The sequence below is a fragment of the Carya illinoinensis genome, chromosome 13 (genome assembly GCF_018687715.1).
Source record: "Carya illinoinensis cultivar Pawnee chromosome 13, C.illinoinensisPawnee_v1, whole genome shotgun sequence".
In the NCBI taxonomy this organism is placed as follows: domain Eukaryota; kingdom Viridiplantae; phylum Streptophyta; class Magnoliopsida; order Fagales; family Juglandaceae; genus Carya; species Carya illinoinensis.
Window position 1 is genome coordinate 8676713 of NC_056764.1, and position 15029 is coordinate 8691741.

General features: G+C 40.2%; 1 protein-coding gene and 1 long non-coding RNA gene across 8 annotated transcripts; one reads left to right on the forward strand and one right to left on the reverse strand.

The window, feature by feature from the left end:
- Nucleotides 1-965: 965 nt before the first annotated feature.
- Nucleotides 966-2062, reverse strand: LOC122292535. Its single transcript, XM_043100938.1, has one exon. It carries the CDS (start codon nucleotides 1787-1789, stop codon nucleotides 1130-1132), a length of 660 nt encoding a protein of 219 aa, XP_042956872.1. The 5' UTR covers nucleotides 1790-2062; the 3' UTR covers nucleotides 966-1129.
- A 778-nt stretch (nucleotides 2063-2840) lies between these two features.
- Nucleotides 2841-14717, forward strand: LOC122291445. Of its 7 annotated transcripts, none has more exons than XR_006236630.1 (7): nucleotides 2848-3237; nucleotides 3323-3407; nucleotides 3504-3581; nucleotides 3661-3728; nucleotides 3870-3998; nucleotides 4385-4445; nucleotides 14254-14716. It is a non-coding gene; the product is annotated as an uncharacterized LOC122291445 (long non-coding RNA). The 7 variants fall into 7 exon arrangements; XR_006236629.1 differs by having other exon boundaries at nucleotides 14258-14716; XR_006236627.1 differs by having other exon boundaries at nucleotides 2841-3237; nucleotides 3870-4445; nucleotides 14254-14717.
- Nucleotides 14718-15029: the final 312 nt, after the last annotated feature.

Genomic DNA, 15029 nt, shown 5'->3' on the forward strand with positions numbered 1-15029 from the left:
AGGATCAGAAAAGGAAATCAATTTATGAATAAGATATAGTTTAACAGTACCACCAATTAATTTGTATAATATTTTTGGACCCACCTTCAAATTATAAAGTTTAATTTAAAAAAGTAGCCGATAAGGATATAGTCTGTACCCGCCTCTGACTTTGTCAACCTAGAATTGCTTTCAGCACCATTGCATACGTGCGTGTCATGTAATGCAAGCATCGGGGTCTAAATCCTTTGACCACAACTTTATTTGAGCAATCACTCTTCTAAAGCTTTATAAATTATAAGGAAAATGATAGATAGAATTTTTATTTTTATTTTTTATGTTTTTTTTAGCATTTGTATTTGTTTAGTTTTTAATATTTTGTTTTTTAATTTTTTTAATTTAAATAAACAAAAATTATATTTTAAAAAAATAAAATACACCATTTGGTACCCTTTTCAACAGCGAATGTCTGTTAGGGAAAATAGCACTCCCCAAATTATAATTGAATAGGTTGGGGCAGTACTAGGCGGGGTTGATTTTCTTGTTATTTTACATGGTAACATTGGATATAATTACAAAGAAATGTGAGCTTTAATTTAAACAATCTCTTTGATAAAAAGTGATCATGGCAGGGTGAGATTTTTCATACGTCACAACCTCTCTTTTTTCAAATATACTATATAAAACTTATACATCTTAAAACTCTATAAATCAATTTTTTTTTTTAAATAGCTAAATCGCCTGCATCTACAAGATCGCTTAGTAATTGAAATATCCGTCACTAGAAAATAATGTTAATATATAATTGACATGAAAAGAATTTGCATGTGTGTGTATATACATATAAAAATTATATATGCAATTAATTTTACGTATTCTTTACATATTTTATTAATATGATTGGTTGTATATTTTTTTAATATAAAATAACTATTTTAATTAATTACATAAATAAAATACTTAAAGAATATACAAAAAATTATATATAACAGAACTCATATGCATATAGAGTAAATACTGAACTGCGTACAAGTGTGGTATTCGATCCCTCGCAACCGAAATAATAAGAACAATATACAAACAAAAGCCAAGGAAAAAAGAAAGAAAGAAGAAGACTAGTAGGAAACTGCTCTGTAAAACAGCTTCATGTTCACTTGCAATTCAAATCCACGGCCTTGTCTGCATTAAGCTTGATGGAGATGGTGCAGTTCATTTGGGCAGACTTCTTCTTCTTCATCACAAACATCAATTCTACTTTCCCACTAAGCTTGGCTTGGCTGTTCAGCGTCAAGGTCCCGACACCCAACTCATTTCCAAGGCTCGTAGTGCTGGTCAGGGCATTTGAATTGACACTAACAGTAACACTAACTTTTTTGGTCGAAAGCATCCCAGCCTTACCCTTAGGAATGAAGATTTGCCCAACGGTCACGCCCTGGTACAAGAAGGTGGCATTAGAGCTGTCGTATTTGTAGGGACCGAAGTTTGTGTTCTTAACCCTAACTTGGGTTGTGAAGCTTATGTCGAAGGAAGGTGACGATGCTTGAGTTCCATCTGTAGTGGTCACGTTCTTCAACTCGATTGTGCCCAACCTGACTTTAGGGGTCTTAACTTTCATCACAGTGAGAGAAAAGACCACGATGACTATGGTCTGAAACACAGCAAAAGCAGCTATATATATCGCCAACTTGATCCTTTTCTTTCTTCGGAGCTCGTTGGATTGCAAAGTGTTTGATTCTTCATCGCTTCTTGGCATCTTACTTGCTGGTGCCAACGGGTACACCTGCTGCTGGTTCGTAATTTGCTCGCCCATTTTCTTCCCTTTAAATTCGAACGGTGTATATCTAGCTAGGAAAGTACTACTGTTCCCTTTTCTGCGCTCTAGTTCCTTTTGCTGAAAGGAATTTTAGGATGTAAAGCAGTCGGTTGGTGTGGAGAAATGGCAGGGGCGAATTGTTCTATATATAGCGTTTGGGTAACTAGATCTGTAAGAGAGTACTGAAGCGTGAACGGGGGGGTGCTTGCCCTGAGCTTCCAGGAAAAAAAGGTGCAAGAAATTATATGTGAAGATTAATTGCAAGCAACGCGGCTGATCAGGGTGGAATTTCTGACTTCTAGATGGTCTATGTATTTGTGTCTTCTCGAAGAAGAAAATTTTATGTACAGAAATAATGCTAGCTCCTGTGTGGGTTGGAGAAAGACCTGTAGTGGTCAAGGTTTCTTAGGATTTACACCAGTACACACCATCATGAGTACCCATATATGAAAGACCCTCTACGGCACCTTCGAGGGCCCAAGTTGCACAAGATCCCGATTTCACGATTTGGAGACGTTTGTAAATTGGATGAGACCATAATTTTGTCAACCAATCGTATTAATAAAATACGTAAATCAATACAATATGTAAATAATTTTTTAAATGTTGCAAGTTAATGTTAATGTGGAGGACACGTTTTCTAAATTGTTAATATTATAATATTTGATTTGTAACAGTAATCTATTCAATTATATAAAAGTTAATTTTTAATTGCTTACTTGGCATCCATACCGTATTACTCGGTATTAAAATAAAATGCGTAAAAAAATAAAGGTAGTGATAGGCTTACTATCATATTATTACCTATTCAATAATCAAGTGTGTTACAAATTTTTTTATTTTTATTTTATTTTCTTTTAAGTATTTTTTTAACATTCTTAATCATTAAGAAAAAATTAAAAAAATATATAACTTTACTAATATTTACTTTCTTAATTATTAAGTAAAATAAAAAATTAAAAAAAATCAAATATAAAAAGAATAATAAATGAGTTATAGTGGAATAGTAAGAATATTATTTTCCAAAGACAATGCAAAGAGACTCTCTGAACAAATGTCATTTTGATCTGAACAAGTGCCATTTTTATTTGAAGCCAGTGCCATTTCGCGGGATTAAACAAAAGGAGAAAAAAACCGACACACAGATATGCTCTGAACAAGTGCCATTTCGCTCTGAGCAAGTGCCATTTTTGTTTGAAACTAGTGCCATTTCGCTCTGAAAACACAGAGACGCTACCACTCCTTATAAATTGAATTTTCTATCATCTTCCCCTTTTCCATTCTCTCTCTCTCTCTCTCTCTCTCTCTTCCAGACAGTTTCTAACTCTCATTTTCATTCTCAGCAGACTCTCTCCCTCTCTCACGCCCTTTGTTTCCCTTGTGATCTCTGGGTGTTGCGAATTTGGAAAGCTTGATTGCGGTTTTGTCTTCCAATCCACACGCTGGTAAGTAGTTTTCCCTATTTATCTCTTTCTCTCTCTTGCAATTTCATACCTTATTTCATGTAGTTTTCCCCTCGCGCTGTTCTAGATCTCGGTGATTTTGGGTGCTTTGTTAGTAAGTTGAGGGAACAGGTGGCCGTTGAAGCCATCATCGGAGACATCATCATACGAAGGTAAAGGTTCCTTCTCATCTCGATTCCACCTTTGTCATTATTCTTCGATCTCTTTGATCTTCATCTAACATTCAAGTTTAATTTTCCCTCCAATAGATTTAAATTTCTCTCTATTTTTCACTGCTGTGATTTTCTTTTGGAGAATTGGGTAGTGTCATCTTCAAGTTCACGTTGGTAGGTTCACCCCTCTCCTTAAATTTTCAGATTCCTCTCCCCTCCATGAGCAGGTTCTGACATTTTTGATGGGTTACAGGGAATTAATTCCACATTTGAGCAACATTGTGTCATCGTCTGTTTTCGAGACTCATGGCATGAAACTAGGTATAAAGAGATTTAGTTTTTCTTCCCCACTTTGAAGTGTATTGCTGTGACTTTATTATTGTGAGAAACGTTTTGCTTATGTGAAGTTGTGGTGCTAACGGGTGGTAGATCTTTTTCGTGTCTGTGTTGGATTTGAAATAGCGATTGTTACATTTGCGATTCGGAGTTATATAGATGTCCGAAGGCTTTGGGTGGTTGCTTTGAGATAGGGGCTGCTGTGATGGGTTTGAGATTTCCTGGTCCTCAGAAGATCATTGTTAGCAGGAAGTGGTATGTAATGTGGCCATATTCATCATCTATTTTGAACTTCCATTATTAAACTGCTCTTATAGGTCCACTAGATTTTATTTTTCCTCTCGAAGAATTGGGTTTGAATACTGAGGTTAAAAATAATGCGTTTTATAGGATTGCTTTTTATTTTAGGTAACTCCTTTTTATTGCAATAGTTTTGTTCTTAGGTGCTGTTAATTTGTTATATCTTTATGTCATGTCTTCTTTAAGTCTGACTTTTGCTAATGTAATGTTTTTGTTCATATAGATTGCCATATTTTATTAGATGGCTTAATGAACACCCACTCTCTCCAACATAGGGTATACTGAGTTAGACCTTATTCTTTATATGTTGCAATGTTATGGGGTTTCACCAAATTCAACAGGACCGATTACGTGAGGTTCAAAAAGGAGAATTTGATTGTACCAGATGACGTCAATGCAAAGGTTTGTCTTTGATAGTTTTTGTCGAATATGTAATGCCAGAGTTATGTTAAAAATAAAGTGGTTTTGTTGATCCCCCCCTTCTCTCTCTCTCTCTCTCTCTCTCTCTCTCTCTCTCTCTCTCAAATTATGCTAATTTTTAATATTGTAAGAAAAACTTTACATACTACACTCTCATCTCACTATGATGAGGTGATATTGTTCATCAACCATTTAATATTTCTGGTAAAAAAATTAAATGATGATCCAAGAGTGAATCAAACCTTAAAATTACAGTATTCAAATATTGAGAAAGCTATTGTCAAGAGTAAATTTTGTAAATGTCTGTTAAATCTTGTTCTCTGCTGCAATTGATGGAATGTCGTGCTACTAGGAGGGGAGAAAACTAATACATGATGGTCTATTCTGGGGTATAATGTTCCACTTCTACTTTATTTTTCTCGAAGATGGCAAAATAATGGGGTATGGGGCATGCATGACTTGGTGACCGATGCTCCATTTTATATATATTTGGTATACATTTTTTTACTAATTGTGATAATGATTATGTATAATGAACTATTTAGAATTATAGAATTAAGTATAAATAATGGTTCACGCATTGCACGGATTATAGACTGGTTTAAAATTAAATTTGTGAAAAGTAATCGGCCTCGATACTGGGCAACTTGTAAAATATAAGTTTTAAAGGACTTTCATCTTGTAAGATAAGATAAATGAATGGAAAAATTATATTTGTAATTTTAGAATGTGTAAATTTTACATATTTCTCTTTAAAAAGTGAATAAATTTAAGATTTACGTAAAAAAATTATTTTTAAAAATAATATATTTCACTTTTTTTAAATAAAAGTGCATGAAACTTGTATATTATAAAACTATGAAAAATATTTTAAGCACAAAGAGATTACACAAAAATAAACACATAAACTGATGTAGTTTGATGTAATATATCAGATTGAAAAGTTACTTTTATAATAGAATAGATTTAATGAATTTTATGAAATCACATCAATTTGTAGATTTACTTTATATAATCTCTTTATGTTTGAAACAATTCACTAAAATTATTTCTAACCTTACTTATGGGTGTGTACGGACGGATAAAATGCATGTTAGACTTTGCGCAGCAGTAAGAATAAAGCCATAATACTGGTCCTTATTACTTGGTTCAAACCCGTGCTCATGTGGGCTACAACCCGAAGAGACCCTTAATAAATCTTGTTTCTCAAAAGATTTCCGTTGCGACCCCTCTCCTCGTCGAACTGTTGGACCCCCAACTTTCAATATTTAACTTCAACTGAAAAGTTTCGATGATTCTGATAGGGTCTTCGGTCGAGATCTTAGACATCAAGCTGCCGCGCCGCTTCTTGCTCATCGATGACTGATGTGAACTGTCACTTGCTTGACCGTGATGGTTATGAGTGGTGTTGGCTATGATTAATCAGTGGCTGAAGTGGGCGTGATTCTAGTGACTGGGCGTGCATACATGCCTGTGCAGTAGCTAAATAGGCTAAAACGATTGTGAATGGGATTAGGCAGTTAAGTGGCTGGCTGACCAAGTTAGGCACACGTGACTCTTGCTGGTGGACTGACCAAGTCAGGCACACAGGTGTCTCCTGATGGTAGCTGACCAAGTCAAGCACAGGTGTCACTTGCTTGGGGGCTGACTAAGTCACGCACAGGTGTCTTCTGATGATGAAGCACACGTGGCTAAGGTTGGTTTCAGTGGGTTGACCGAGTGGGTGATGGCTGAGTGGTTTAAGGGATGGTTGGTTACTCCCTACAAAGTAAGGGAGCGGTTATGGCTAGACAGGTGGCAAGGGCTGGGCATGTGGCTTGGCTGATAGGTGGTAACTGTCAGCTTGTCCCTAACCTTGCTCTAGATTCGACCAAGGTGGCCTGGTGCAGACCAGATGCCCTTCAATGGTAACTCGTGACTGTTTTACACGATGCCCCACTCGAACAGTTCAAAATGATCAGCAAGCAAGTGCGAAATGATGCAGTAGACACAATCTAAAATGCTGAAATTCCTCAACAATGCATTAATCAAAGAAAAACAATGAAATCAATAGGTTACCCTGATTCACGAATTGCACAGGGTGAACCTTCTCCTTTGGGATTCATGGATTACACCTAATGGAGCCTAAGTGACAAAGCACCAATGTGTCTATGGGGGCTTACAAGCCAAATTCGTCTAAATGTTCAAAGATGAAAATAAGTGATGGCTTATTGCCTAACTTATACTAGAAAGCAATTAAAATGATTACAAAGGAAAAATGGTTCTGGGTCCACGCCTCCTGGTTAAGGTCTCATGCTGCCAGTGGCCCATGTGTGTCCAGGATGACTTACAGCATAGGTTGCATGCTTGCACACGTGGGTCTTCAGGTTGGCCTGCCGGGCTAGCCTTGGCTGGTTCATGGTCCTTGCATGTGTGGCCTAGGTTGTGTGGGCTGGGTGCCATTGGTAAGTCGTTGGGTTGGACCGTGGTTAGCTTGAGCATGACAGGCTGCTGCATGGCCCAGGCCAATGGAGCCTGGGTGTTGGTCTGCATGGCCCAGGCTGTGGTGCCTGGGCGTTGGTCAGCAAGACCCTGGCCAAAACCAAGGTGTTGATCAGCATGGCCCGGTCAAGACCAGGGCGTTGAGCAGCAAGGCCCTGGCCAAGGCTAGGGCATTGATCAGCATGACCCTGGTCAAGACCAGGGCGTTGAGCGGCATGCCAACATGCGTGGGCCTGCTGGGCAACCACACCGTCAATTCCAAGGTGGGTGTGCATGTGTGCGCTGCGCAGGTGCCTAGGCCATGCATGGGCCTTGTGCCCACGCACGGCCCATGCGTGCACACGGTGTGTGCGCATAGCCCATGCGTGCCCGCTGCACACGTGCACTAGGCATGCGTGCAGTCTAGCCGTGCGTTGAGCGTGGTGTGACAACTTGCTAGGGACCCCGGTCAAATCTCTAGACAATAAGTCCTCCACGCCAATGGTGGTCTTGTGATGACCGGATCCTTATTCCTCTCTTGCTTGGTTTTCAAGCAATGGTGGTCAAAATGACCACTTGGGTATGGTGTGATTAAGTGTTTGGGCAAATATGGGTGTATGGAGTGATGGAAATAGGCAAGGGATTGTGGTGGGCTCAATGGTGATGGGCGCATGGCACTAGAGTGGGCTAGGATTGGCGCCACTAGAAAGATGGGGTTTAGGATTTGGAAGATGTATGATGGATGGCTATGATGGAGGTTTAGGGTTTTACTTGACTTGAGGAATTCTAGAAATGGAGTGATTTTAGGGATAGGGTGGTTTGAGTGATTGAGTGGATGGATGATAGGGTTTTGGGAGGATTCCTAAGTAGTATGAATCCTTGAGAATTTGGTAGAACTGGTTTGGTAAGTCAAAGTGAACTTGAGAAATTTAAGGAATGAGAGATTTAAGGAATTGAAAATGATTGACAATTCCTTAAATCAATGGATGAGAGATTTAAGGGATTGTATATGATTGATAATTCCTTAAATTAAGGGATGAGGTGTATGGCCGGCTATAAAAGGAGGGCTTGGTCAATTAGGATTCCTAAATTATAGAAACCTTAATTGGCAAAATGAGTGGGCGAATTAGGCAATTCAAATAAGGCAAAGATTGCCAAAATTTGAATTCAATTTCCAAAGGAAGTGAATTTCGGCCAAGGCTAAAAAGATGGAGCAAGTGTTGGAAGATTTTATGGATTAGAAGAGCAAAAAATATGAAGAACACTCAAGAACAATGAAAAACACTCAAGAACAAAAGAAGAACACTCAAGAACAAACTTATGAACTTGAATGAACAAAAGCATAAACAATATTAATTCAATACTTGATTCACAAATTGCATAAGAATTGAATAAACCTGATATATTGACAAACTCAACTTGGATTCACGAATTGTACTAAGTTGCAAGAATAAGATAAATGAATCACACATATTCACGAATTGCAAGGTGTGATCCTCTCTTTGGGATTCACGAACTGCATCCAAAAAGTCCAAGTGCAATGCACCGGTTTGTGATCTCTCAAATAATAGTCTTCCCTCTAGAAGTTTGCCAAAAAGATTCTAAAGCAAATGAAAGATGTCCTATTTATAAGAAAAACAAATTGGAAACTCCCAATAGGTCATTTGAAAATAAATAACTAAATAAAATTAAATAAATAAAATAAATAACATGATAGTGGTCATGGACCAAGGCTAGCCGTGGCATGCATGGCCCATGGTGGGCTAAGTGGGTGCACGGCGGTCTTTGGGTTGGTCCGTGGTCAGGTGGTGCGGCATGACTTGCTGATGGTGAGCCATGGTGATGCACAGCATGGCCTAGGCTGATGGCCTAGGCACTGAATCTGCAAGGCATGGGCTGGAGCCATGCACTGGATGGCATGCCACTAACCTGCTCTGCAAGGCACGGGCTGGAGCCATGCGCTAGATGGCATGCCTGGTAGGCATGCCACTGACCTGCTCTGCAAGGCACGAGCTAGAGCCGTGTGCTGGATGGCATGCCACTAGTCTTGCTGAAGTATGGCTGGGTGGGCTAGAAGTGTCGCGCAAGGCCTTGCGGTGCATGGGTGCGTGCAAGGGCCTGCGCACTGAGACTCGCATGGGCGTGCGGTGCCAGGCTGTGCGCGCAAGCAAGCTCTCACTAGCCACGCTAGCCCGCATGCTGGGCACCCCGTGTGTACCACCGCGTAGGCCAATGCATGCATGCATGCTAGGAGCTCCGTGCGTGTCACCCCACGAGCCAAGGCATGCTTGTGGGCTAGCCAAGGTGTCGTCCTTGCCACCCAAGGGCAGTGTCAAGGCTTGTCCCAATGTGACTTTTCTAGGGGTTGTAACATTCTCCCTCTCTTCAAGAACATCCTTACCCTCAAGGATTAAATTTGAAAATGTCCATGCCCTCTCTTCATTCTCTTTCTTAGCCATCTTCGTGGCAAAACAATGTGCCCCTCTTTTGCTCAACTTTTCTAACATTGAGACCTCACCCGACTTGGCCTCTTTGGATGTTAAAGTTACACATACATTCTTCTTGAACCCTAACTTGAATTTCATGGTCCTTTTGCTGTAGTCAAGCACTACCTTTCCAAGGCCTTTGAGCCATAGATTGCCCAATACAACATCAACCTCCACCAAGGAAGTATGTGTAAATCCGCCACTACTCTCACTCTTTGCACATTCATTTTTACTTCTTTCACTAGTTCTTCACATTTCATTTTGTCCCCACTAGCCATCTTTATTTCAAATGGCTCTATAGCAATCGGATTCAACCCAACTTTGGCAACAAGGGTGTAGTTGATGAAGTTGTATGTGGAGCTACTATCTATCAACAAAGGGACTTCGATTATTCCTATCCATGGCATTACCCTCATGGAGGTATGTTTTTGGGTCCCCATCAAGGTATTAAGGGACAACTCGACCTCCTCATAATTTTTGTTCACTTTGGTCTCTTCTTGGTTGTTCTCTTGGCTAGAGGATTCTACAAAATAACCATCATCCTCTTCCTCACTTCTCTCATCAACCAACATGTACACTTGTCCCGATCTACATTTGTGCCCTATGCCCTATTTCTCTCCACACTTAAAACAAAGGCCATTCTTTATTCTATCTTGGACCTCTTCTCTTGAAAGTTTCTTCACTTCAAGTGGCTTAGATTTAGAATCACTCCCCATTTCATCTTTGCCTTTACAAGGAACATTGGTTTGCAAGGGTGTAGTAACCTTACTCTTCATTTTCTTAGATTGACGTTTTTTCATATTAGTGCTCTCTTCAACGATCTCCATCATCCTCATAGCTTCTAGAATCTTAGAGGTTGCTTTAACTTAATTTCCTTGGCTATCCAAGGCTTCAACCCATCCACAACTGTGCCCACAAGGGCATCCTCGGACCACCCTCTCACAAGAGTTTGTAGTTGCCTAAACTTTTAAATGTAACTATGTACTTTGCCTTCTTGCCTCAACTTGGCAAGTTGGCCATGGTGGTTAGTGGTAGGGGATGACCCAAATTGCATGAGGAACTCTTTCTCAAAAGTCGTCAAACCCAATCTTCTCATCTCCTCTCATATTGGTCCCGAATCCACCTCCACCACTTGCTTGCTTTTCTTTCCAAGTAAAAACATGCCATTGACACTCTTTCTCTCCTTGGTACTTCATAAGTGTGAAAGTAGTGATCAACCTTGTCAAGCCATTCATAAGGATCCCCACCATTGAACTTAGAAAAGTCCACCTTTTGTCTCCTGGATCCCCGGTCATTAGCCCGGTTTCCCCTCCTTTCATCATGAATTCCATCATCAAACATTCTTCCATGATTGCCACCATTTCGGTTATAGTAGTTAGGCCTTTTATCCTCTCGATTTTCATGGGCCCAAGGCCTCTCATCTCCATACCCATGTTCGGGCACATAGCCATCCTCATATCTAGGCATCTCATATCTAACATCTTGATGTCTTCCTCTAGTGCTCGGGCTTCTATGGTGGATTCCACCATGAATCCATCTTTCAACTGCAACATCATCATGTTCAACACGTCCACCTCTTCTCAATTCCACTCTTGGTGGTTCATGCCTAGCATCATGCAAAGACTCGGTCATACTTGTCTCGGCACCCTCCCCAAAAGCATCATGCCTTTGCGCATTGTTCTCTTGCCGTGGAGCTTGGCCTTCTACGAGCTCTCAATTCTTTCAATACTCTCATGTGTTTCTCTTCTCATAGTCTCCATGGTTCTTTTATGCTCTTCACTATCTCAGGTTGTCACATTCAAAGCCATCTTAAGTTCGGCCATAGTAGTGTTGACCTTACTTAGAATGTCCATGACTTTAGCATGGACCTCCTCAAGCATTTCAATTCGTTCCCGGTTGGAACTCTTGTTCATCTCGGCATCTTGATTGCTTGTAGACATGGTGCTTACAAACTAACTTCTTGAAACTCTTGCAAACTAGTCTTGCAAACTGAAATTTCTGGTTGGTGTATAGCCTTGAACAACAACTTGCAACTTCTATGGGTGGTAGGGAGGGCTCAAAAGTCCAACCTTGAGTTGTCCACCTTTGTGAGTGGGCAACCGCTCTTGCACAATCAAATATCCAACCTTGGATTATCCACCTTCTAGGATGGTCGATCCCTTCAAGAACCTACTCTGTCCTCTACCTCAACCTCCAAACTTCAATTTACAATTTCACAAGTAATGAAAGAAGTAAACAATGTCGAGGTCCTCCGTGGACCTCCCAATCAAATTCACAAGATTGAGTTAACGCGTTGTTTACCTCTTAGAGAAGTGAGAAATTCTCAAGAACACCAAACAAGAATCCTCTCAATGAAAGCACAAAATTGTTAGGGACCTCGGTCAAGTCCCTAGACAATAAGTCCTCCACGCTAATGGTGGTCTTGTGATGACCGGATCCTTGTTCCTCTCTTGTTTGGTTCTCGAGCAATGGTGGTCAAGATGACCACTTGGGTATAGTGTGGTTAGGTGTTTGGGCAAATATGGGTGTATGAAGTGATGGAAATGGACAAGGGATTGTGGTGGGTTCAATAGTGATGGGCACACGGCACTAAAGTGGGCTAGGGTTGGTGCCACTTGAAAGATGAGGTTTAAGGTTTGGAAGATGTATGATGGACGGCTAGGATGGAGGTTTAGGGTTTTGCTTGACTTGAGGAATTCTAGGAATGGAGTGAATTTAGGGATAGGGTGGTTTGAGTGTTTGAGTGGATAGAGGATAGGGTTTTGGGAGGATTCCTAAGTGGTAGGAATCCTTGAGGATTTGGTGGGGCTAGTTTGGTAAGTCAAAGTGGACTTGAGAGTTTTAAAGAATTGAAAATAATTGACAATTCCTTAAATCAAGGGATGAGGGATTTAAGGGATTGGAGATGATTGACAATTCTTTAAATTAAGGGATGAGGTGTATGGCCGGCTATGGAAGGAGGGCTTGGTCAATTAGGATTCCTAAATTATAGGAACCTTAATTGGCAAGATGAGTGGACGGATTAGGCAATTCAAATTAGGTAAGGATTGCCAAAATTTGAATTCAATTCCCAAAGGAAGTGAATTTCGGTCAAGGCTAAAAAGATGGAGCAAACAATTTATGGAAAGTTGACAAACACAAGTGTTGGGAGATTTTATGGATTGGAAGAGCAAGAACAATGAAGAACACTCAAGAACAAAAGAAGAACACTCAAGAACAAAAGAACAAACTTATGAACTTGAATGAACAAAAGCATAAATAATACTAATTTAATACTTGATTCACGAATTGCACAAAAATTGAATAAACCTTATATATTGAAGAACTCAATTTGGATTCACGAATTGCACCAAGTTGCAAGAACAAGATAAATAAATCACACATATTTACGAATTGTAAGGTGTGATCCTCTCTTTGGGATTCACGAATTGCACCCAAAAAACTCAAGTGCAAAGCACCGGTTTGTGATCTCTCAAACAATAGTCTTCCCTTTAACAGTTTGCCAAAAAAATTCTAAAGCAAATAAAAGATGTCCTATTTATAAGCAAAACAAATTGAAAACCCCCAATAGGTCCATTGAAAATAAATAACTAAATAAAATTAAATAAATAAAATAAATAACATGATAGTGGTCATGGACCAAGGCTAGCCGTGGCATGCATGGCCCATGGTGGGCTAAGGTGGTGTACGGCGATCTTTGGGTTGATCCATGGTCAGGTGGTGCAGCATGGTTTGCTGATAGTGAGTCATGGTGGTGCACGGCATGGCCTAGGCTAGTGGCCTAGGTGCTGAATCTACAAGGCATGGGCTGGAGCCATGCGTTGGATGGCATGCCTGGTGGGCATGCCACTGACCTGCTCTGCAAGGTACGGGTTGGAGCCATGCGTTGGATGGCATGCTTGGTGGGCATGCCACTGACCTGCTCTACAAGGCACGAGCTAGAGCCATGCGTTGGATGGCATGCCACTAGCCTTGTTGAAGTATGGCTGGGTGGGCTGGAAGTGCCGCGTAAGGCCTTGCTATGCATGGGTGCGTGCAAGGGCCACGCGGCCCACCATGGTGCACATGGGCCTGCGCACTGAGACTCGCATGGGCGTGCGGCGCCAGGCTGCGCACACAAGCAAGCTCTCACTAGCCATGCTAGCCTGCATGCTGGATGTCCCGTGCGTGTCACCCCACAAGCCAAGGCATGCTTGTGGGCTAGCCAAGGTGCCGTCCTTGTCTCCTAAGGGTAGTGTCAAGGCTTGTCCCAAGGTGACTTTTGTAGGGGTTGTAACACAACCTCGCTTGTGTGCGCGCGCTAACTGTTCACTGCCTGATGGAGGGTGACCATGGCCTAACATTCACCAAGGGCTCAGTCTGTGGGCAATCAAGTGACGCCAACAGTGCTATTGGCGTGCTATCCTGGCATGGGTAGGTACTAGTCAAGGCATGGCCCGTGGCCTCCTACCTTGAGGTTTTGACAGATTTGCAAATTGTATAAAGAAGCGGAGACAAGTAAAACCAAAATATTATTTCATTTCACATATGGGTGAATGCCTTTTCCGACTCACCTCCCAACTGTTTGATAGAATGCCGAGGTCAGACATTGTTTTCTCGACATGTCATTTTCGTTTGCTTTCTTTCTTTTGGTTTTTAATTCTTTCTTTTTTTTTTTTTTTTTTTTTTTTTGGTCTTGTATCGAAACTTCTCCTCTGTTTTTATTTTTTATTTTTTATTTATTTAAACGTTGAACCATTTTATAACCTTCGCTTTTGTACGTTGAAGAATTGTACTTCAGTACTTCAATATACTCCAATATGGTCAATATAAATTTCGAAGTTATCATTTTTTTTCTCCTAAAGCCAGGAACCTCGTGGACATGCATGGAAGCTATGGAAGTACGTGTATGTGCAAATCTTGTACGTGCGTCGATCAATCAATGGGTTTAGAAGTGAAAATCTTGATCATAAAGGTGAAGTAATTCCTTCAATCATTCACGAGGAGTCACATTCCATGTGTAACAACATCACTGATCACGTTAATGTTGCAAACTTGCGGCTGAATGCCTCTTAACATTGTTGTATTTTTAGTTGTGGCGCTGTCTTTTTAGTGGAGAGAATCCAGATCTCATGATGTTGAGTTGAAAGATTTCCGTTCATAGTACTGGACAACTTAGATCAGCATCATCAGTATAGGGAAAAGATGAAAATTGTTCGTATTGTGATAAATTGTGCATGTATTTTGATCATAACTTTGGTTACATGTATTATAATCATGCATGTAAAACCTATTTTGGAAAGTTCTTTTCGGCGCGCACAATATGGTTATTAAGTGACACCTGGTGATCTCCGTTTCAATCTCAAAATTAATTATTTATCCTATAAGTCATCAATTTAAATTATTTTTTTTTCTTTTATAAAATTATTTCGCTATCACTTTTAGAGATAATTCTTATAATTATTCAAGCTAGGTTTTGGGCACGATTCTTGTTTTATTACGTATTATCTTTATGCAATACTTGAGATCTTGCTCTTTCATGTAAAATTATCAAAATCTCAAATTTTTTTAGCTATTCTAGCCCTCTTATATCTATCAATCTTTTATGAATAAATCTTTTCTCAGTTTTCTCGCTCTATAT